This window comes from Cyprinodon tularosa, unplaced genomic scaffold (genome assembly GCF_016077235.1).
Source record: "Cyprinodon tularosa strain WSP-4 unplaced genomic scaffold, ASM1607723v1 ctg1013, whole genome shotgun sequence".
NCBI lineage: Eukaryota > Metazoa > Chordata > Actinopteri > Cyprinodontiformes > Cyprinodontidae > Cyprinodon > Cyprinodon tularosa.
Window position 1 is genome coordinate 37088 of NW_024037798.1, and position 23167 is coordinate 60254.

Here is a 23167-nt window from a genome sequence, read left to right on the forward strand (position 1 = left end):
AATGTTCTCAATATTTTCCTACATCATCATCGATTATTTTTTTCTTTCCTTTCCTTTCCTTTCTTCTCTCCTTTTTACTTTTAGATTTTTAAAAAATGTAAAAGATTTGTTTGTATTTATAATTCAGCTGAAGAATATTTAAACATCACTTTAAACTAGGGCGGAAACTAACCATTATTTTGCAAATTGATTAATCTGTAGATTATTATATTGATAATATGACAGCCAAAGGTAAACCAATATAGCAACTCAAAATTCAGAAATAAACATTTGCGATATTCAAAAACAAACTAAATCAGTGACCAATATAGCCTCCTTTCTCCACCATGACGCTCTAAAGCCTTCCATCCATAGATTCTGATCTGTTTGCAGACCAATTAATAATTCTTCTTCCTCTCTTTTTTACAATAAATAAAGACATGGACAACAAGAACTAATTGCCTATTTACTGCCCCACGCCTCCAATCATTACATCAAATATGGCAAAATCAGGAAACAGTAAAGATTTCTCTGATCATTTAAAATATGTTTGGATTTTCTCAGAAAGGGAATTTTTTAACACATTTAGTTTTTAACATGTGACTTCCATTTCAAAGTCTCCTCCATGAGTTCTCCTAAAAAAATAAATTCTGACAATTTCCAAACTTTAAAGCCATTTAATATCAAGGTTAATATTTTAAAAGCATTTTTGATTTGTAAGCAGACTAGACGTTTTAATGATTGCCTATTTTTAATAAACCATGATTGTAAAAGCATAATTTGTTGATCAACAGATTTTATTATTGTTAATTTCCCATCTGACAGAAAGAAATTAGTATTATCTGCAAAGAGAACGAACCACAGTATCTGTGAGACATCGCAGAGGTCATTTATAGAAAATACGTTTTGGCACCAACCCCTAGCCCTGAGGGCCCCCACCTAGAATTATACTTCATTTAGAGTCATGATGACCCGCATATTCACTGTATTGTCTAGTTTCTAAATATCTAGTGACCCGGTTTAGCTCTAAACCTCTAATTCCATAAGTTTGCTGTGATCAGGAGAATCAAAAGCTTTTTCCATGTCAACAAAAACTTCAAATATATTTATTTTGTAGATTTGTCATTTCTATCATCTGTGATTTTTAATAGTGCCAAAGCTGTTGAGCGAGTACTTCTCAAACCATATTGATTTTATTTAACAAAAAATGTATTTCTATAAAAGGATCAATTTTAACAAAACATTAATCCAACATTTTTTAAAAAAAAATGAGAGAGCAAAGATATAGGCCTGTAATTATTAAGACTGAGCTTATTACCAGCTTTAAAGATACGGATAAACTTTTTATATATTCAGGAAATACACACTGTCATTGATTTCACCAAGGTAACGGGATTACAGCTCTTTATTTTCACCTTTCGAATTATCATTATGTGAGGGAATAGATTCGGACAGAATTAATCTCTACATTCTGATCAGTAATCAAAAAGGATGTTTGACTAAGAATTACTGTCGATAACATCTGTAAGCCAGCTCCCATATCAGAGGATGAAGAGAGCACATCCAGTTAGTCTCAGTCAGAGAAACAGGACTACACTGGAAAACAGGCCAAGCTCCATCTTATATCAGAGATCTGATTGTTCCTTATGTTCCTAACAGAGCACTTCGCTCTCAATCTGCAGGTTTACTAGTGGTTCCTAGAATCTCTAAAAGTAGAATGGGAGGCAGATCTTTTAGTTCTCAGGCTCCTCTCCTGTGGAACCAACTACCAGTTTTAGTCCTGTCTACTTTTAAGGCTAGGCTTAAAACTTTCATTTTTGATAAAGCTTCTAGTTAGAGTGGCTCAGGTTATCCTGAGCTATCTCTATAGTTCTGCTGCTATAGGCTTAGACTGCTGGAGGACATAGGGACCCCTACTTCAACATTTTGATTCATTCCAATCTGCAGAATCTGTTATTTCTCTAATCTCTAACATGATCTTTCAGCTTCTCACAGTGGCTTCATCTGGTTGGCTCCTGTTGGCAGTTTGCCAAACATATATCAGCTGTGCTGCTGCCATCAACACCTTTGTTTCTAGATGCTGGAGCTTGGCCTGTTTTCCTGTGTAGTCCTGTTTCTCTGACTGTGACTAACTGGATGTGCTCTCTTCGTCCTCTGGCATGGGAGCTGGCTCGGAGCTCGTCTGCCTGGCTGTGTGTTTCCTGGATGGGGCCGCCTTTTACAGTTGCCTTTTGTATCTATGCTTCTTTTTCTATGTCTGCTTCTGTCTCCTTGAACCCCAGTCGGCCTCAGCAGATGGCCGCTCACACTGAGCCTGGTTCTGCTGGAGGTTTCTTACTTTTTAAAGGGAGTTTTTCTCTCCACTGTCACTACAAGCATGCTTAGTGTGAGGGATTGCTGAAGAGTCAATGAGTCGATGCAATCAGCTGGTTTTCCTTAGATAAATCATTCAATTGACTGAAGGATCTGCTGAACTGTAAAGTGCCTTGAGTTGACATGTCAGTTGCTGCTATTAAATAAACGGAACTGAACTGAATTGTTGTTGAGGATTGATCCATTTCAGCCACCGTAGTGCTGGTGAGACGACAGACAATGAAACAGGAGGCGGTTTGTTCTGATTCTTGACATTTTATTGCCATCATGGTGTCTGCAGACAGAGCCTGAGATTGGTTCCTGATACAACAACAACCCAAGACAGACAGGAAACACCGAGGAGCTGCAGCCCAACATCCTGAAGTCCTTCTGTGATGTCATCGATTCAAAGGATGTGATTGGTGCAAAGTTAAGGTGAGGGGGGCGGGACTTTCTGAGAGGAATTTAAAAAATGTTCTGGATTCAGGATCCCCTCCTCAGTCCCAAAACTCCCAAACAACAGAACCAAACAGAACAGATAGTAATAATCAGCTTTATAAGAAACAAACAAAAAACAACAACTTATAATAAAAGTATGACCCTAAATGAATCCAGAAACTCACACACCTCCGTCACATCCACACACACGGGGGGGGGGAGACGGCAGCAGCGGAGCTCCTTTAGCAGCATCCAAAACAACCAAACCTCAGTAAGGACACTTTTAGCTTCAAAATCATCATAACAAGAGATGGGAGATGATGTCATCGCCCAATGGGAGAGGATGTGGGAGGGGCTAAAATATTCTGCACAAACAGCAAAGGAAGAAAAATATAACAGCCAATCAGGGGCTCAAACTGGAAAATAAAAATAACCCAAAACAAAAACTATTTGAAAGCATGAAGGCAGAGGAAACTACGTTTCCCATCAAACCCGGCGGTACGAGCGGATTTTAAGGATTGTCCTTGGATTGGTTGATTCCACGGCAGAAACCAGATGTTCTCTGGACCTTTCAGAACATCTGCTCGCTCCTATTGGTTAGTTCAACCGTCTCCTTAAAAAAAAAACATTTCCTAAAGTCACCCAACAGTCCGATGCTCCCGCCGTCCTCTCCCAGAATGCTTTGCTCTGAGTGGACCCCTCCCTCACAGCTCAGTAACACATTTATCACACCTTCGCTGCCTTCTGTATCTCACTACATCTCCCAGAATTCCCTCCAACCAACCCTACATTCACTGGATTCCTCCTTCCTTTATGCCTCCCGTCATTCTTACTCTCATTTTCCCCATGATTGCTGGTGACATTGAACGCACCGTCAGCTCATTTTATCATCTCCGTTAAAATAAAAACAGATAAACTTCAGATATACACACAGTTCTTTAAACCCATCGAGCTCCACCAAACGTTTCCCCACGAGAAAACATCAAACACTCCTAATGGATGAGGTCACGCCCTGCAGGCACCAACAGGAGGCGCTACAGAGCGGATTCTTTGGTTTGTAGCCGTTGGCTATGCAGAGTTCAGGTGAAGCGGGAAATATCAGCCTCCGGGCCGAAATGTTCACTGTTCATTAATGAGAAGCAGAGTCGCTTTTTAAAAAGGATTAAAACTAAAACGATGATGATGTTAAAAACCTGTTTTCTGATTGGATGACAGCGTTAAGCTCCCATTAGTGCGGTTAAGCTCTCATCTGAAGGAGCGTTTTTTCTGTTGATGAATCATCTTGGCCTGCGGACTCTGCGGCAGCAGCTCATCAAACATCCGGGATGAAAACGTCTGAGAAGAAACTTGGAGGCTGAAGTCGAACACGCAGCAGGTCAGACGACGCGGCTCGCCGCTCCGCTTCCTTCTGAAAAAGTGCTGAAACACACACGCATACACACACTCACACACAGCATGAGGATCCCCCCGTGTCCAGCAGCCAATCAGAGGCCTCCGCGTCACATGACGTTCTCCTTGTTCTTCAGGTCCGGGGCGCTGAACTGCCGCCTCATCCTGGGCGGCGTGGTGAAGCCCCAACCAGCAGGCGGGGGCCCCACCCCCAGGAGCATGTCTGGGACCAGGGGGAGGGGCCCGGAGCGCGGCAGGCTGTGGTAGCTGGGGTGAGGCTGGAATGGTGCATTGTGGGTGTTGTAGTAGGGGTGGGGGTGGAACTGATGGTTCTGGCGCTGATTATAGTAGAAGCCTCCTTCTCTGTCTCTGCTCCCTCCACCCCTCCCTCCCCGGTCGCCGCCCCCACCGGGGGACACCCCCCTCCTTTGTCTGGGTCGCCCCTGGTGACCGCCGTTGCCCCCCCCGCCCTGCTGCGGGTCGCTGTTGTGGGAGGAGCTGTCCAGGGAGTTGCGGCGCTGACGCCTGTGGTAGTTTTGGTTGTTGCCCTGCTGGTTGTGGGGGAAGCCACCCTGGTTGCCTTGGTTACGTTGTTGCCAAGCGCGATGAGGGCTGGGTGTCCGCATGCGTGGCGGCGTGGCAGGGAATGGGAGGGGCAGGAGGGGGGGAGGCGGTCCCTGAGGAGGGGGAAAGCCTCCCCCGTTTTCCTGCTCCACGCCCTCTTCGTCTCCTCCCCCCTCCCCCGCCAATCCGAGGGCCTGCAGGGCCTCGCTGGTGGGTCCCCATGACAACCGGTGGGCGGGGTTACTCTTGAAGGGAAACTTCAGTTTGCACTCCTGGGGAGGGATGAAGCGGCCGGTCCCAGGGAGGTGGAGGGGGACGGTGGGGCCGTTCTGACCTGCAGAGGGAGGAGAAGGAGGCTGAGACTCGTGTTGGATTCTACACGTATGTAGAGAAACGAAGCGCTGCGTGTTTCTGTCCCATTAAACCCTTTAAACATCAGCTTCAGGGAGGAAACCAAACCTCTAGTCTGACTTTAGGCTTAACTTTGACTAGGCCATTCCAGTCCCTGACCCTGCTCTGATCCCACCCATCCATTGGATCTTTATCTGGAGGTTCAGGCTTCCTTATCCCTCAGCATGATTCCACCTCCACCATGCTTCACTGTAGGGATGGTGAGTTCAGGATAAGGTTTTTATATTTAAAATATACCGTAAAGGTTTTGGTCTGGTTTGCTGCGTCTACATGGTTTCAGAAAGTGTATCCAAACTAAATCTGGTCTCTCTTTTATACAGTCTAGATTTGTGGAGCTCATGGCTAACAGTAGGCTCCTCCCACCTGAACGGTGCATCTCTGGTAACTGACGGCTGATTCGCTGATCATTTAGCGTCTGGCTCGCTCAGGTGGTAAGTCCCCCGCCCTGCAAAGGGTAAGCCTGGTTTCATAGTCCAGCTGGGGGGAATGAGCTACCAATGGGGGTCCATACCCTTCGGGGAGTGGTGAGCTAGTGGTTAGGGGCACTGCGCTTGGAGTCAATGCTGAGGTTCTGAGTTCAAGGTATTTAACCCCGACTCAATGGCAGCCCACTGCTCCCCAAGGGGAGGGGTTAAAGCAGAGATAATTTCATTGCTCTGTACTCATAACAGTGGAATGACAATACAAAGCTGTCCATCTTTTTGGACGTTCATGTTCTTGTTGGTCTGAAGGTGATCCATGTTCTCCATGTTCAGATATGGATTGATCAGATTATTCTACAACGTAACGCTGCTTTAGCCTGAACTTGAATTAGAAAATACTTTCATTAACTGAAATAAACTGAATTATAGGATCGAAAATTTATATTTGGTTTCCTTCTTTATCATAAAGCATCAATTTGATGTCAAGTTTCTTTTTTTTCTTGTTGTACCACATAAAGCCAGCAGATGGCACTAGAGCAGTCGGTTCTGGGATTTTATTTCTATTTCTTTTTTTTCTGATCTTGTCTCTGATAAGTGAGTCTTATTACATTAAAGACCAATAAACACTACACTAAAATACGCAATTTCCAGAAATGAAAAATAATCTAAACTAAGTTTATTAAACATTAAAGCTAAAATAGAATTGAAAAATAGAAGTCCAGATAAAAAAATATGTCATTAAATAATTAAAATGATCTCTAAGGCCCTCAGGTTGGATCTGGATCAATGCTGACATCAGACGCATGTTTTAAAGTATCGCATCAACTGGATGAAGGCAAAATTATTTAAATCAACTTTCAAAATATTCCAAAAGAACATTTTTAACCTCAATAGTTTTGTTTGAGTTGTTATGTCATAAAACACCAGAGAAGTTTTAACTTTAACTTAAAATCAGACAAAGGTTTCTGTAGAAGTTTGTCAGATACATTGCCCCCCCCTTATGGACCAACCTGGGTTCTGGTTCTGTCCTCTTAGTTTCTTGGTGATGTTCTGCTTCTGAAGGTTCTGGATTCGCTGCTGTTCCTGTTTCAGCCAGCGGAGGCGCCCTCTCCTGAAGGCTGGGTCCTCCTCCATGAGTCGCTGCACCCTGACCTCCGGAGGGTCGCTGCTCTCTTCCAGGCCACCGCCTCCTCCCTCCCTCTGTGGGGACTCGCCCCCTTCCCCGTTCATGTCGTCATCCTGAAAAAGAGACGCGTCAGAGAGGAGCTACAGGCCGAGGGTCAGGGAGGAGCTACAGGATGAGGGTCAGGGAGGAGCTACAGGCCGAGGGTCAGGGAGGAGCTACAGGCCGAGGGTCAGAGAGGAGCTACAGGCCGAGGGTCAGGGAGGAGCTACAGGATGAGGGTCAGGGAGGAGCTACAGGCCGAGGGTCAGAGAGGAGCTACAGGCCGAGGGTCAGGGAGGAGCTACAGGATGAGGGTCAGGGAGGAGCTACAGGCCGAGGGTCAGGGAGGAGCTACAGGATGAGGGTCAGGGAGGAGCTACGGGCCGAGGGTCAGAGAGGAGCTACAGGATGAGGGTCAGGGAGGAGCTACAGGCCGAGGGTCAGGGAGGAGCTACAGGCCGAGGGTCAGGGAGGAGCTACAGGCCGAGGGTCAGGGAGGAGCTACAGGATGAGGGTCAAGGAGGAGCTACAGGCCGAGGGTCAGGGAGGAGCTACAGGATGAGGGTCAGGGAGGAGCTACAGGCCGAGGGTCAGGGAGGAGCTACAGGCCGAGGGTCAGGGAGGAGCTACAGGCCGAGGGTCAGGGAGGAGCTACAGGCCGAGGGTCAGAGAGGAGCTACAGGATGAGGGTCAGGGAGGAGCTACGGGCCGAGGGTCAGAGAGGAGCTACAGGATGAGGGTCAGGGAGGAGCTACAGGCCGAGGGTCAGGGAGGAGCTACAGGCCGAGGGTCAGGGAGGAGCTACAGGCCGAGGGTCAGGGAGGAGCTACAGGATGAGGGTCAAGGAGGAGCTACAGGCCGAGGGTCAGGGAGGAGCTACAGGATGAGGGTCAGGGAGGAGCTACAGGCCGAGGGTCAGAGAGGAGCTACAGGCCGAGGGTCAGGGAGGAGCTACAGGATGAGGGTCAGGGAGGAGCTACAGGATGAGGGTCAGGGAGGAGCTACAGGCCGAGGGTCAGGGAGGAGCTACAGGCCGAGGGGCAGGGAGGAGCTACAGGATGAGGGTCAGGGAGGAGCTACAGGCCGAGGGTCAGAGAGGAGCTACGGGCCGAGGGGCAGGGAGGAGCTACAGGCCGAGGGGCAGGGAGGAGCTACAGGCCGAGGGTCAGGGAGGAGCTACAGGCCGAGGGTCAGGGAGGAGCTACAGGATGAGGGTCAGGGAGGAGCTACAGGCCGAGGGTCAGGGAGGAGCTACAGGATGAGGGTCAGGGAGGAGCTACAGGCCGAGGGTCAGGGAGGAGCTACGGTCCGAGGGTCAGGGAGGAGCTACAGGATGAGGGTCAAGGAGGAGCTACAGGCCGAGGGTCAGGGAGGAGCTACAGGCCGAGGGTCAGAGAGGAGCTACAGGATGAGGGTCAGAGAGGAGCTACAGGCCGAGGGTCAGGGAGGAGCTACAGGCCGAGGGGCAGGGAGGAGCTACAGGATGAGGGTCAGAGAGGAGCTACAGGCCGAGGGTCAGGGAGGAGCTACAGGCCGAGGGGCAGGGAGGAGCTACAGGCCGAGGGTCAGGGAGGAGCTACAGGCCGAGGGTCAGGGAGGAGCTACAGGCCGAGGGTCAGAGAGGAGCTACAGGCCGAGGGTCAGGGAGGAGCTACAGGCCGAGGGTCAGGGAGGAGCTACAGGATGAGGGTCAGAGAGGAGCTACAGGCCGAGGGTCAGGGAGGAGCTACAGGCCGAGGGTCAGAGAGGAGCTACAGGATGAGGGTCAGAGAGGAGCTACAGGCCGAGGGTCAGGGAGGAGCTACAGGCCGAGGGGCAGGGAGGAGCTACAGGCCGAGGGTCAGGGAGGAGCTACAGGCCGAGGGTCAGGGAGGAGCTACAGGATGAGGGTCAGGGAGGAGCTACAGGCCGAGGGTCAGAGAGGAGCTACGGGCTGAGGGGCAGGGAGGAGCAGAGACCAACCTGAACAGGAATGACGCTCTCCATCTTGATCATCCTGTCCCTCAGAGCTTTGATCTCCTCGTCCTTCATGTTGTTCTGCAGCTTCACCTCCTGCAGGATCACAGAGGTTCTCCATCAGCTCCTGTTCTCCATCAGCTCCTGTTCTCCATCAGCTCCTGTTCTCCATCAGGAGGTTCTCCAGGTAGAACTTACCTCCAGGATGTCCGTCAGCTTGTCGATGTGAGCCTTCAGGTCGTACACCTTCCCCTTCTGTCCTCCTTCCACCACCTCCCCTCCTCCTCCGCCGCCCTCCTCTGCGGGGGGGCTCCTCTCCTCTCCAATGCCCACCGTGTCGCAGACGTCCTGGGCCACGGCCCTCCAGCTGTCCTTCTCGTTGGCGTCCTTCTTGGCGTACATGCGGCAGAGCTCCTTCATCTTGACGATGGACAGCGCCTCGATCTCCTGTCGGGAATGACGGAAGTCTCCCAGCGCCACCTGTGGGGGGACAGAAACCCGCTCAGTCGACGGACATCATGAGGGGCGGTTCTGACCGGGGTGTGCCGGGGGGTCTGGACCTCGTAGCAGATCTCCTTGACGGCCTGCATCCTCAGGTCCTCCATGGTGACCCGTTTGGGGTCTTTGCTGATCCTCCTCCTCTGGGGGATCTGGTAGACCCGCAGCGGCTCCCTCCTCTTCCCGCTGCTGGGGAGGCCGCAGCGCTTCACGATGGTCTGCACCTGGACAGACAGACAGACAGCTGTTAGGTGTTTCCTGCTGGAACCGGATCATTACGCTGAGAAAGACCACAGGATGCACTGATGAAGGCCCCCCCTTTGACATCAGCTGATTGAGCGAGAGCACGCAGCATACCCATGTGTGATCAATCACGATAAGGTGAGACCAACTTCCTGGTTTGTGCAGAAGGACCGCAGTGCGAAATAAAAAGTCTGCCGTTCTATTGGTGCAGCTCAGAGAGCTGTATGACGTTTATATCACCAAAGCGAAGAACCGAACAGACAGCCGGTAATCTGGCGTTTAATCCTTGTTACGAATGCGAGGTATGTGCTGCACTGACGACGCTTTGAGACGTGGGGGAAATAATTCAACATTTTTAATGCATTTTTAGGATAATTAAAAAGTAGTTTGTCTTAACTTAAAGACAATAGTCTATTTTCATAAATATATTTAATGATCCATTTCTCAGAACTGACTCTTACAAACAAGGTGCATTATAGTAAATGTTTTTGTTTGGTTTTGTCCTTTAAGGTTTTTCACCGATTATTTCACTGATTATTAATGATTAACAGTAAATAACACAAATAAAAGGAAAAGATGGAGTCTGATAATTGAGTGGAACCAGTTTAATGTTCAGCTTGGTGCAACCCTAGCCTGGTGAGACCATCCTGATCTCACGAGCTTTCAAGGTTTCACTCTCTAATCAGTCTGGAGACTCTCCGTTGAAGAAAATTTGGAGCCGTTCACCAAACGAACGTCCAATCAGCATTGGCTTTGAGGCGGGTTGAGGTGTGACGCAACGAGAAGCGCGACAGTTCAGTCTAAAGAACATGGCGGCTTCAGCCGATGAAACTAGCGTTAGCGTGGCTATCGAGAAAGTTTTATGGGAATTACAGAGTATTTCTTCACTGAAAGAAGAGCAAAACACTGCTCTGGAGGCTTTTCTCAGAGGAAAAGATGTTTTTGCTCTTCTCCCGACTGGTTTCATCAAGAGTTTGATCTATCAATTGGCTCGTCTTCGTCGTCGCTCTGTTAGTACGTCATATGCTTCGTTGATCTGATTGGTTTATTTGGCCCGTCTATCACCAACATAGGCCAATCAGCTAACCAGTATTTTCACCCCTTCCCAAAATTACTTCAATGGAAGGTTTCCAGATGGATATGCGGAGCAAATCCATCTGGCTGAGTCAGGTAAGTGCAACCCTCCCAGTGAGGGAATAACACAGGAAAGAAGATGACACATACCTTGTTGGCAGGAAGTTTCTCCCTCAGGGAGGAGATCAGCCTCCAGCTCTCTTCACAGGACCGTTTGTCGGAGTCGTCTCCGCTGTCGCTGTCTGCGTACTGAACACAGAACCAGAGTCACAACCTGGACCCGCTCAACTGGGCCACAGTTCTGAAGGTCAACCTATCCTGGGTTATTCTGCTAAGCGATAGTCAGGATTTTCAGATTCAGAGCAGCGAACTGGTCTGAGCCCAGAATAACAGGCAGACCTGATCAATGGAGCACAGAGCAACAGAGCTCACTAACCGAACGTCAAATAATGATGAGGGAATCTGGAGATAACAACAAATTAAATAATCCTAAAGAGAACTTTATCACAATATAAAAGAAATATGTAGGTTATTTGACCGTTTTTGATCATTTGTTCCATATTTTTAACATTTGCAATTTTTACCAAGTAATGTTAAAGAAAAAAGTCGCTCATATTCAGAATTCAAACTTCTGAAAGTTCTTTAAATGTGAAATGATTCCATCCTGTTCAATAAATGATCAGTGTTTTTAATTCAGAGTAATTTCCATGTGAATGTGCTTTACTGGAGGCATCCATGTTTGTCAAAGAACACTACTGCCACCTACTGGTTAGTGACGTCACGGTGCGGTATCGGCTGTTGATCAAGTCCCAGTGCTGTATCTGGTGTTTGTCACAACGCGCTATTATCCAAGTCATCTTGAAAACATTCTTCTTCCAAATGTTGGCTACATATTACGGGTTTTTTCTCTGGCCAGAAGTTCGATGGCAAATCCTCCCTCTTCAAGTTGGCGATCCAACGACCAACCCGTCCGTGGAGGATCAGGAATCAGAAAGGTGGAATAACTCTTATTTTTCACTTTTACCCGATGTATTCCAGCATCCAGCTGCCATGCACGTGGGCATTGTCAGTTTCACTATAGCTCTGGTGAATTTCAATGGTGAAGTCCTCTGGAAATCTTCAATAATTGTTGTTGATTGCAGATGTGTCTAGTAGTTCCCATTGATTTAGCTTGGAAAGCGGGGAGAATGGCGCTAGGCTTACCGCACCGCGACGTCACTGCTGGAAGATGGCAGGAGGGAGGGGCTACTATATACGTATATATATATATATATATTTTTTTTTTTTATTCCTAATGCACCTTCTTCCTCCTTGTTTGCACCTTCTTTAATACTATGCCAATATGTGACCAATGAATTTCTCCGCTCATCTAATCTAATCTACACTGGAAAAACGATCTAGAAATTAGTTAACATTTCCTAAATTTAGTGCATTTACCCTTAATTTGAGCAGGTAAGTTAGATAGTTTGCCAATGGAATGAATATTTTTACTCTTATAATAAGATAATTAGACAAAATGCACTTAAAATAAGACAATGCAATTATCTTTTCTTATTTTAAATGTAAATCATCTTGTTCCATTGGCTAAATTTCTCTTTCCTCCTCGATCCATGAACAAATGCACTTATTTTAAGAAATAAATGACTTATCTAGGTTAATTTTTTTCCCAGTGTAATCTAATATTTGGGCAAAAATGGCCGCTCCCAGACTCAGTGATTGGCACGAAAATTATTGTTTTTATTTCTTTTACTGATTAACACTAAATTCATTAAATCACTGTGAACGTATTAGTTTTAGCTATTAATAATAATCTATTGATTATTCCTCGCTGAAAACTTCTCCTTCAATATCAGCTCAGGTTGGCTTTACGTTTACCTTTGTGTAGAAAAATTACCTTCCTGTTTAGCATTTAGAGGAAATGTATATATAGTTTTTAAACCTGTTCATTTTCTTTTTTTATTGTAAAACTAAATTTATATCATCATGTTTTTTAAATATATCTATATTTCATAGATAATTAATTTTGGGGTTAAATTCCTGTTTTTTCAGGCGTCTATCTCTCTTCTGTATTGTATCCTTAGAAGATTCTCAGAATAACAGGTTAAACTTTGCTGCAGAATAAAGACAGTTCATGCAGATTATCAGCGGAGCAGAGGGATTAGATCCAGAATTAAAAGTTTTATCCTGAACATAATAAATGAAAAACATGCAGCTGATGTTAACGTTTCAGTCCTTAAAGGGAAACAGGAAGACAGAGAAACAGCCTGAATAAAGAAGCATTTCCATGTCTTCTTTGGTTTTTGATGCTTTTTGGGTTTTCCTAAATTAACTGAATAAATAAAACAATCCTATTAAAACTTTTCTGCCTGAGATCAAACTGAACAGAACCTGAACTGTTAAACAGTTAAAGGAGCACTGGATTTAAACCAGCATCTCCCAGACGGCAGGTAGAGACAGTTAGCATCATGAATCCATGGAGATCCATCGGATCTGAGATGCTTTCATCCCTGACAGCCTGACCTCAGCATAAAACTGCATCCAATCAGGTGGAGAATAATGAGCATCAGCCTTTCAGAGGCTGTTCTGGTGGCTGGATGTTGTGAACCTGAGGATCCAGGAGATCGAACCCAGAGACCCACCAGCCGGTGCTGCTCCAGCAGGAGGTCGGCCTCCTCCTTCTCCTTCCGGTACTGCGTCTCCACATCCTGCAGCCTGCAGCAGACCAGGCGTCATCATGCAGCTCCGATAACAGCTTTTTAGAAATGATGGAAGCGTTTCCTCCTCCTACCTCTTCTCCATCTCCAGCTTGATGTCGATTCCTTGCTTCTCCAGCAGCTCCTTCTGGGCGTAGTTCCAGTCCTCCGGCTCCCCCTGCTGCTCCGCCGTGGCGCTGCGCTCCCGCGCCAGCCTGGCCTGCTCCGGGTGGTTGAACCGGAACACGTGGTTCTTCCCCATCACGATGCGGTTACCTAGGTGACCAGAGGCGGAGCGGTCAGGCCGAGGCTGGCAGTGAACATCTAGACCCGGTTTAACTTTTAATAAGCGGACCTTGCTTCAGGATGACGGCCTCCTCGATCTGCTTCCCGTTCACGTAGGTCTCAGCTCCAGGCAGCGGCTCCAGGGTGACCTCCACTGCAGAGAGAAGAAGAAGAAGAAACATGACTAACCTTCAGACTCAGGGCCAGAACCACAGAAGCTTTGTAAGGTTTAACTGAAGAATAGAAAAGGACAATCATTTGGTTTTTCTACGGCGATCTGAAACAGATCTTTCAGACTTTCTGTTACTATTCATCATTTAAAAATCATCAGCAGCTTCCCTCTAATCGTTATAAAGCAGACAGACTGGGCGGTTTGGAGCAGAAGCAGCAGAGACACGAAGGGGAGACAACAGAGACAGCGGGGAGGAAGAGGAGGAGCAGGGATGAAGGGTACAAAGGTCACATTTTATCAGCGTTAGACGATACCTGACAGGATTCCAGGCAGCTTTGACAGAAAGAGAAGAAGAGATTCACTGAGTGAGCGTAGACATACAACAACCCAACCTCCGTTACACCAGGGGGTCCCGGCATGGAGGAGGGTCAGAGGGTGGCAGGAATGAAATGACAGATTTCTGATAATTCAACTGGAAACATGATCTTATTTATTAATTTACCAAAAATATTCCCAGAATAAAGTTTTCTGAGCTTCTATTTAAAGGAAGATGCTCTAAATAAGAGGATCAATGAATAAAGATTATTATGCTGCTATTCTGAGCTGATTGGCAAAACTGAAACTTTTCTTAAATTGAGGAGGTAAGTTAAACACTTTGCCAATGAAACAAAACTATTAATATTAAAAGAAAAATTGCATTGTTGTATTAAAGGTGCATTTTATCTAATTATCTTATTTTAAGAGTAAAAATACTTGTTCCATCTGCAAATCATCTTCTTTACCTGCTGAAATGAACGGTCAATACAATTAATTTAAGACATTCCACTTATTTCTAGGTGTTTTTTGCAGTCTATGAACATCAGTGTTGGGAGGAACAGTGTCCCATGATAATAATTAAAATGCTCACTAACTGATTACTTTTCCCATAATGAGATGACTGCTCTCTAATGCAGCACATGAATACAACTCCAGCCCTGATTCACACTATTTATTCACACATTTTACTGCAGGCAGGAGCACGGACACATGACACCGATTGGCTGAGGAGCCTTAATGTGGGCGGGGCCTCGGCCACTGATTTAGTGACAGCGGAGCTTCAGTAAAGCATCACTGAAGGAGAAATGTTGCTGTGATTTGCTCATTATGTGTAGGAACAAAGGCTGCGTCCAAATGTCCGCACTAACCGCCACATAGGGCTCTATATACTGGTTGCTCACTTTTAAATGAGTGTCCGAACATCTAGTGGATGAAAAAGTAGTAGAATTTCCCACAATGCACCTTGAAAAGTAGAGATCATCGATGTAACTAGAGGAACAAATATATCCCAGAATGCTTTGTGAGAGCTCTCCTCACAAAGCATCATGGGATTTGTCTGCCTGACAGAGCAGCATGTCTGCTGCTAGTACCAGGCTGCTCCTTTCAGACTCATCTACTGATGGCAGTTTAGCAGAGCACCTGGCAGAGTTTGATCAACTAATAAAGGAAGAATGGAACAGAAAAAAAACTCACGTTTTCATGCAAACTGTTCCCACCGGGACTAAACAAACAAGTGTGTACGTCAGTCACGTCCACTTAAGATTTAAAGCCACACATGGAGTTAAAGCATCCAAGCTTTCTGGGGAAATATCTGCTACTGAATGAGGAACGGATGAAATCTTTTTGATTCAGATCTTTTCAGCAGAACCTGAATGTTCCTGAATGTTCCTGAATGTTCCTGAAGTTCTGAGTCATTCGGTTAAATAAATAAACCTGGACTGTTCAGGATTTTCCATTTCTTTCTATATATCATGATCACACATTTAAAGGGGAAATATGAGCTTCTATTGTGGAGGATGGCGGCTTCATTTACCAAATAAACTTTAATTAGTTCATTTAGAGGTTTGGGAACTTGGTTAATAAAAAAAAAGGGAACTATGACCATGAGCTAGTTCATTTCCATCTGTGGGAACTAAACTTTTAGCTAGTTTATTTAAATAATGATCTGGCACAAAATTGAGTATAAGAAAGAATGACGGGGAAGATAACTTGGCTCTGATCGGCCATGGAGAGTTTGGTTCATTTACAAACCAAATAATTATATTGTCATTCAGTTGTCCAATCTCACACAGCAACATGGAGCAGATTAGCATCAAGTAATTACAGACAATCCTTTAAAGAAATAATGAATTAATAAGAAAAACATTAGATTTCATAATCAAACCTCTAGTTGGATCTAAAGTTTTCATAACAGCTAAATGAAAAATCTTCCAGTTTAGATCATAACAGAAAGAAATGGAACTTTATTGATCTCACATTGGAGGAATTCCCTCTCTGCATTTAACCCCTCCCCTTGGGGAGCAGTGGGGGTTAAGGGTCTGGCTCAGGGACCCAGAGGGGAGGCTGAGGTGATCAGCATAAGCACTGCTCTAACCTCCAGGCACACTAGTTACTTTGGTTGTGTGTTAACTCCGTTACTAACTAGTTACTTTTTTGAGAGGTAACTAGTACCTGTAACTAACTAGTTACCTTGTTAATTGATGAACCAACACTGATGAACATAAATCAACATTATTGGACGCGTGGTTCTCTGACATCATCATCATGCATTCAGGTGAACGTTGGCCGTCTGACCAGCAGAGGGCGCCACTGCAGCGGCTAACATCCCCCCAGATAAGCTGAGCAACGAGGCGGGTCTCACCTTCTCCCTGCTCGTTGGTCTCACAGACAAAGACGCAGTGGATCTCTTTGATGAATTGACCTGAAAGTTTGATGTCCACGTCCTGCTGTCCAACCCTGAGACACAGGAGGACAGTCAGTCGCCATGGTTACCTATCATCAGAGGGGCGTTAGAGGAGCTGCTCTGACCTGGTGATGCCCTCCTTGATGTAGTAGAGGAGACACTCGGACATTAGAGGGTCTTCGTTCAGGTTCACCAGGTGGGGCGTCTGAAACACAGTGGGAGGGGGGGGGGGGGGGTCATCATGGACCAGTTCTGAACGTTCTCACGGTACCAGACGGATAGACTCACTCCTTTAGGGGAGAAAACTCCCAGAGTTCCTCCATCTTCCTTTATGGACACGCCCATCTCTGCCAGCAGCGACTCTCTGCCACAAACACACACTTTCTGTTAGAAAGAGACGGAACGACGAGGCGTGCTGCCAGGCGGGCGGCGAGGCGTACCGCTCCAGACGGATGGACTCGGTCTTCCTCAGCTTCTCCTCCCACGTCTCGTTCAGCTCGGCGATGATTTTCTCCGTTTCCTGAAACAGAAGCCGGGATCCTTCAGGTCTGCGTAGCTCCAGACGTTCTGCAGAGCTGCCAATCAAACACCTACCACCAGCCTCTCGGCGACCTCCTCTTTGCTGATGGTTTCCGTAGCGACCGCCTCCTCAGCATCCTCTCCGTTCTGGGTGAGGTGGGCAGGGTCAGCTGGTGCGTCTCCTGCAGGACAAGCTTCAGCCTCTGCGGGGCGGGGGGGGGGGGGGGGGGGGGGGGAGAAAATCATCTGAAGCAGAGAGAAACTAGAAGAAATGTGAGGCTAGCTGGGGGTTAGCTACCTGCAGGGGCGGAGTCTTCTTTAGGTGAAACCCCATTGGCTGTGGGGGTGAGCTGCAGAGGGGCGGGGGCTGCACCTGTGGGCCCCCCGGGGATGTTGTTGTTGACTTTAGAGACAAACAGAGAGAAAACAGGGGTCGGGTTTCTCCTGTAAGTGGCTGGAACGACAGGAATCCTGCTTATGTACAGAACAGCATGTGACACACACACACACACACACACACACACACACCCGTCTGGAAATAACTGCTGCTCTCGCTGCCAGGAGAACAAACACAATCAGCAGCAGAACATCTGAAATATTCCAGATATTTATCTGCAGATATCACAGCTTCTTCCTCCGCTGAACTCTAACAGAACCGTCAGAACCGCTTCGGTTCTACAGATCAACCACAGTTTGGACCAAATGTTCCTTAAACAATATATATACATATATATTTTTCTTCAACCTTTATTTAACCAGAGATTAAAAACCTCTTTTTAAGGAAATCGGTGTCATAAGGCAGCAAAGTTCCATGATAAACAGAGAAACGTTAAATTAAATGATGTAAAAAACCTGCCAAGTAAAACAATTACAGATAATTAAGGCTGCTTCAAATTCTTTCACTTTCAACCTAAAAGTATTTAAGGATTAAAACTTAGCCAACTTCCACTTTCTTTGTAAAAAATTCCTTGAACAAGGAGCTGCGTCACTAAAGGCTGTCTTCCTTTGTTCTGTGCCGGCAAAAAGAACAGTGAGCTACAGCTGATAGAAAACCTGAACCTCATCTGGACCCATTTAGGAGACGTTTCCCTCATAATGTTTTATTTTAAGGTGGAATAAACTGCTAGAAATGACTCATCAAACCTCCTGCTGTCTCTTTATCTGATGGTTAATCTGCAGATGGACCGTTCCGATGCTGCGGCCCAGAAAGACCGGCTCTGACGGCTACAGGGGGATCTGGATCTGCCCGATCAGCAGCAGCGGAGCGGCTCTAATTCCTCAGGGTTGAGTCAAACGTCTACATTCCAGCTGTTAGGCTGAGATTCTCATTGTTTTCCTGCATGTGGGGAAGAACCTGCTGCTGTGAACAAACTCTGCTTTGTTTGGTTTTCATCGTCTCCTCGGGTCGTTCAGCCCGAACCGGGACAGCAAACGGACCGAACGCTGACTGGACCAGGATCTAATGAACGATTCTGATGTTTAGGAGAGTAGAACAGGACAGGGGCGCCTCCTGGTGGTGCAGAGGGGTAACGGCTGGTCTTTGATTCATGAGAATCAGGTTCGACTCTCGGCTTTGTCAAAAAGAGCGTCTGTAAAACCTCTTCCTGAACTGATTGAAATTAATACATTATTTTAACCAAGAACTAGCAGAGCTAAAAGCAGCATGAGGGCCGATAACTCGGTGCGTCTCAGTACCGGTGTTATCCAGCAGCTCCTGCAGACCCTGGGAGAAGAGCAGGTTCCTCAGTCGGTCCACCTCGGACTTCAGCTCTCGGATGAGTTTGGCGTTGGGATCCTCGTTGATCACGGCGTTGCAGCGGATCTGCTTGGCCCGGTCGGCGTACCTGGAAGCGAACAGGACTGTTTGAGCTAGCGCCATCTGGGGGCACGGATCAGAGCAGGTGCGGCAATGTGCTCTCTGACCTCAGGGTACTCAGGGTTTCCTCATAGTTGATGTCAGCAGGACTTAGAGCAGCGATCATGGCCGTCCGAGAGTTTCCTCCTGAGATACAGACGGTAAAACTTTAACTCAATAAAAACGGCAGCGTTCTGTTTATCATTAGCATTAATAACTACAGCTTAAAAAAACAACCCTGCAGGAGAGCGCTCCTGCTATGGAGCCGTTAAACCACCTCATTTGATTAAACTATCGACTCACAGAGAGTTCAGATGCAAAGTCACTGAGAATGAATCTGACAGACGGATGCAGCAGGCTGGCTGAATTGGTTTAAATCTCTGAATGATCCTCAGTGGTTCCCTCACAGTCTGGGCTGCAGGTCTAACATCAGGCTATGATCCTTCACATGTTGGACGGAGCCTGAGCTCAGGTACAACCTGACTGCATCAGAAGGACCTAAACCTGATGTGATGGAGGAGTCCTGTTGGGTTTGGAGGAAAGTCGTCTCACTCCTACCATCCTCCAGGCATTACCTGCATACACCTGTCACATCATGCTGGGTGAATTAACCCAGGACCCACTGATGGATCCTAATACCTGACGGCAGGCAGGGTTTGTACCGCTCTGTGTGTCCCTGCCTGGATATGCACCCACAGACCAAGGCTGATGACAGCATCAGACCTTTTCAAACCTCCCAGTTTTATCTGGGAAATGCTAGTCCAGCTCCATAGCTGGATTCATATAAGGTCCCTATGTTGACGGGGCAGTGAGCACAGGGATGACTAGAAGGTGTGAGACCCTCTGGTCACCTTCATGAAGTCTGAAGTCTGAAACCTGAAGAACCTTTAGGTAATGCTAGCAGCCGGCTGATGCTCCATTTGTAGAGGTCTGAAGCATCTATTTACTTCCTCCTTGCAGGAGATCTCAGACTACCCTGCCCCAAAAGTCCCTCTATGAATGGAAAAAAAAAGCACCATGGCTCCAGAAATAACTCCAATCTAAATAAAGTCAAAATTAAAAATAAATTCCATTAATTATGTTCACAACTCCTGGAAACTCTTCCAAACTCATCAGACTATGTTTAAATATGCTGCAAACCTTCCAGCGATGGTACAAATGGACATGACACCCTGATGGAGCGGAACTGACTCACCCTGTCTGCTTTTAAGGCTAGGCTTAAAACTTTCCTTTTTGATAAAGCTTCTAGTTAGAGTGGCTCAGGTTATCCTGATCTATCTCTATAGTTCTGCTGCTATAGGCTTAGACTGCTGGAGGACATAGGGACCCCTTTTTCATCATTCTGCTTCATTCTATCTCTATTCTCCTATTCTGCAGAATCTGTTAGTTCAATCTCTAACGTTCTGCTCTCTCTGCTTTTTCTCATAGTAGCTTCATCTGGTCTGTTCCTGTTTGGCTGTGACTCCATCCTGGAGAGAAATATCAGCTGTGCTGCTGCCATCAACACCTTTGTTTCTAGATGTTGGAGCTTGTCCTGTTTTCCAGTGTAGTCCTGTTTCTCTGACTGTGACTAACTGGATGTGCTCTCTTCATCCTCTGACATGGGAGCTGGCTCGGAGCTCGTCTGCCTGGCTGTGTGTTTCCTGGACGGGGCCGCCTGTGGAGCTGGTTGACAGTTGCTTTTTGTATCTATGCTTCTTTTTCTATCTCTGTCTCCTTGAACCCCAGTGGGCCTCAGCAGATGGCCGCTCACACTGAGCCTGGTTCTGCTGGAGGTTTCTTCCTGTTCAAAGGGAGTTTTTCCTCTCCACTGTCGCTACAAGCATGCTTAGTGTGAGGGATTGCTGAAGAGTCAATGAGTCGATGCAATCAGCTGGTTTTCCTTAGATAGAAAACTTTGAATCAATCTGACTGGATGATCTGGTTGACTCGTTTCTATAAAGTTAAGATGACATGTGTTGGGAAATTATGTTATAGAAAAGAATTGAATTTAGTATCTCCTCATGGAACAACTAGTGAAAATGACCCCATTTGCAAGCAAAACAACCAATAAGAAACACCAACTGCTAAACCATTAACACTTTTACGGGAGCTGTCTCATTGTTGCTCATATGGCAATAAAAACTTTCTACTACTGAAAGAACCAGATCAGTATTCTAGAAGATCACCTGACAATATTATACTTGGATTAGAAGGGGCAAAGAACATTAAATAAATCTCCTTGCTTAAATGAAATGAGAAATACTCCTTATATGCAGATGACACAGTCCTCTCTGCTATCAACCAGTCTTCCTAGTTTAGTTAATGTGGTTTGGTTAGTATCCATGAGTGAACTCCCAGTGACCCTCCTCACCCAGGTTCTCCTTCAGCAGCCAGGTAAGAACCGAGTCTCTGTAGGGAATAAAGTCACTTTTCCTCTTCTTGTTGCTTTGCTGCAGGTAACAGAGAGAATGCTGCGATTACTCACTGTTAAAACACCAATCTGATGCTTTTTAATGAATGAAGTACCATTTCAGCCAACGCTGAGATCACTTTTCCTAATGTGGTCAGGGATTTGTTGATGTTTGCTCCTTCCTGCATGGAAACCACAGCAAACATGAGCAAACAAAAATAGCCATGACTTCAACAGCAAGGCTGTGGCACATGCGTGACTTCTGACCTTGAGTCGGGTGCCCTTTGCCCCTGAAGAGTCTGCCCGCTCGCTCCCAGCCAGGTCCACCAGACTGATCTTACTGACCTGCAGAGACAGAGGAAGCTGAACTCATCCATGCAACTGGAAACAATGAAGACTGAGGACTTAAACGGCAGAAACGAAACCTTCTCGGTGTCCAGGCTGGTCATCTGATCTCTCCGTTTCTGGGTGAAGACAATGGTGAAGACAGCATGCGATCTGGACGACGTCTCGTTCATGTTTGTAGCTGCAACCGTCCTGCATTCAGTAAATAAAATCCATTAAACAAATTAATTCCTGGCAAGAGGTGGTTTCATCGTATCACGCTTTTAGAAATGAAAGTAAAGATTGTTGCTTTGTCATGTCTGGGAATTCTGGGAATAAATGATTATGATGTTTATCTCATCATCTGCTTTCATTCCTTCACTTCAGAACCAAACTCATTCCAAGTCATGAAGGAAAATAATTTTAGACTTAAAGTCTCCAAAGGCTTTAAGAAGCAAAGTAGTAACTGGGTGCTGCTGATTAACTGGTTATGTCCAGCATGACTAAGAGAGAGAAGAAATCCCAAATAGAGAACATGTCAGGCAGCTTCTAACATCTTGGCAGATACAGTCCAAGGTGGGAGAATGCAGTGCTCAGAGAAATAAGCAGAAACACTCCATAGATGTCAATCAGAGCAGTGGAGGTGTAGAAATCTAGAATTCTCTTCTTTTTTTTTACATCAGGACCCGGCCACCCTATGGACGCTGATTGGACCATGACCTCCGCTATATCTAAGGTATTCCTGAGTCACACATGATTCCATCAATTCAACTTCTGAAGCCTGGGTCAAACTAGGTCAACAACAAAACAATGATCCTCAAAGAGCAGCAGAATAATCAACAGTCCAGCCAAAGTCCAGACTTCAGCTGAATTTAAGAAGAGAGAATTCTCTAGAAACAACACTAAACATCAATGAGCTGAAGTGATGTTGGGAAGAAGAGCAGACCATAGTTCGTCCAGAACGACGAGAGACTTGCAAAGTCAGACAGAGGTTCTGAAAGCTTGGTGGACTTCTCTGGATGACTTCTACAATGTGAAAACTGTTGTTACACTAAATAACATGTCCTTTTGTTCCTCCAAATATGTCCTCACCCAAAAATAAGGGGGTTTTCTCCAACTTCCTCTGTTAGGGACAGTTTAGGACTATTCTCTGGCCATTCCTAAAGCCATCTCCTCCACAAGAAAGACTTATAGGAGGAATTCTTAATTGATTGTCCTTTGTCTTAGTGAAAAAAGTGTTGATGTCCAGGGAATAGAGGTTTTTATGAAGCCACAGCAGGACTAGTGGTTTGACCATCCAGACCCAGGGGGTCTTTCAGTCTGAAACTCAGGAATTGACTGTTTTTGGTTGTGACTGACCGAGCTTTGTTGCCTTCGTCCATTAGCTCCCGGATGTCTGTTAATCCAGTCACAGCAAGTTTGGACAGGTCCTCAACGTAGGGCCCGAGGATGGGATGTTCCCGCACCCGTAGAGAACCCTGTGATGTTGGGTTGAGAAGATCCCGAACCCGCTCACAGTAGATCTCCATGTAGGACACCTGGAGGCCAGGGAGAGACCAATCAGAAGCTGTTCAGAGAGACAGGTGGTGAATCAGAGAGGCTGATGTCCTCACCTCCACTGAGTAGTTCAGGTCTGGGTCTGTGTTCTCTCCTGTCCTCTGGAACAGGTCCTCACACAGCTGAGGGCAGAGACGGATTCAGCTGAAGTTACAGTGGA

General features: G+C 46.3%; 1 protein-coding gene across 2 annotated transcripts in view; it reads right to left on the reverse strand.

The window, feature by feature from the left end:
- Nucleotides 1-2587: 2587 nt before the first annotated feature.
- The window catches only part of kif1c (kinesin family member 1C), a 41077-nt gene continuing 20497 nt past the window's right edge, over nucleotides 2588-23167 (reverse strand). Inside the window, exons 6-28 of one of the 2 annotated variants that reach the window (XM_038278237.1) lie at nucleotides 23064-23129; nucleotides 22813-22988; nucleotides 21552-21666; nucleotides 21394-21471; nucleotides 21243-21308; nucleotides 21088-21166; nucleotides 18803-18881; nucleotides 18575-18723; nucleotides 17178-17282; nucleotides 16955-17082; nucleotides 16801-16880; nucleotides 16649-16724; nucleotides 16486-16565; nucleotides 16319-16413; nucleotides 13540-13623; nucleotides 13280-13460; nucleotides 13131-13203; nucleotides 10642-10740; nucleotides 9237-9398; nucleotides 8875-9156; nucleotides 8683-8772; nucleotides 6566-6794; nucleotides 2588-5056 (exon numbers count right to left, since the gene is read on the reverse strand). In XM_038278237.1, coding sequence (XP_038134165.1) covers nucleotides 4269-5056; nucleotides 6566-6794; nucleotides 8683-8772; nucleotides 8875-9156; nucleotides 9237-9398; nucleotides 10642-10740; nucleotides 13131-13203; nucleotides 13280-13460; nucleotides 13540-13623; nucleotides 16319-16413; nucleotides 16486-16565; nucleotides 16649-16724; nucleotides 16801-16880; nucleotides 16955-17082; nucleotides 17178-17282; nucleotides 18575-18723; nucleotides 18803-18881; nucleotides 21088-21166; nucleotides 21243-21308; nucleotides 21394-21471; nucleotides 21552-21666; nucleotides 22813-22988; nucleotides 23064-23129 — 3360 coding nt within the window. In that variant the 3' untranslated portion in view covers nucleotides 2588-4268. Of the gene's footprint in view, nucleotides 5057-6565; nucleotides 6795-8682; nucleotides 8773-8874; nucleotides 9157-9236; nucleotides 9399-10641; nucleotides 10741-13130; nucleotides 13204-13279; nucleotides 13461-13539; nucleotides 13624-16318; nucleotides 16414-16485; nucleotides 16566-16648; nucleotides 16725-16800; nucleotides 16881-16954; nucleotides 17083-17177; nucleotides 17283-18574; nucleotides 18724-18802; nucleotides 18882-21087; nucleotides 21167-21242; nucleotides 21309-21393; nucleotides 21472-21551; nucleotides 21667-22809; nucleotides 22989-23063; nucleotides 23130-23167 lie in introns of both variants that reach the window. The other variant, XM_038278228.1, reaches the window with a different exon arrangement.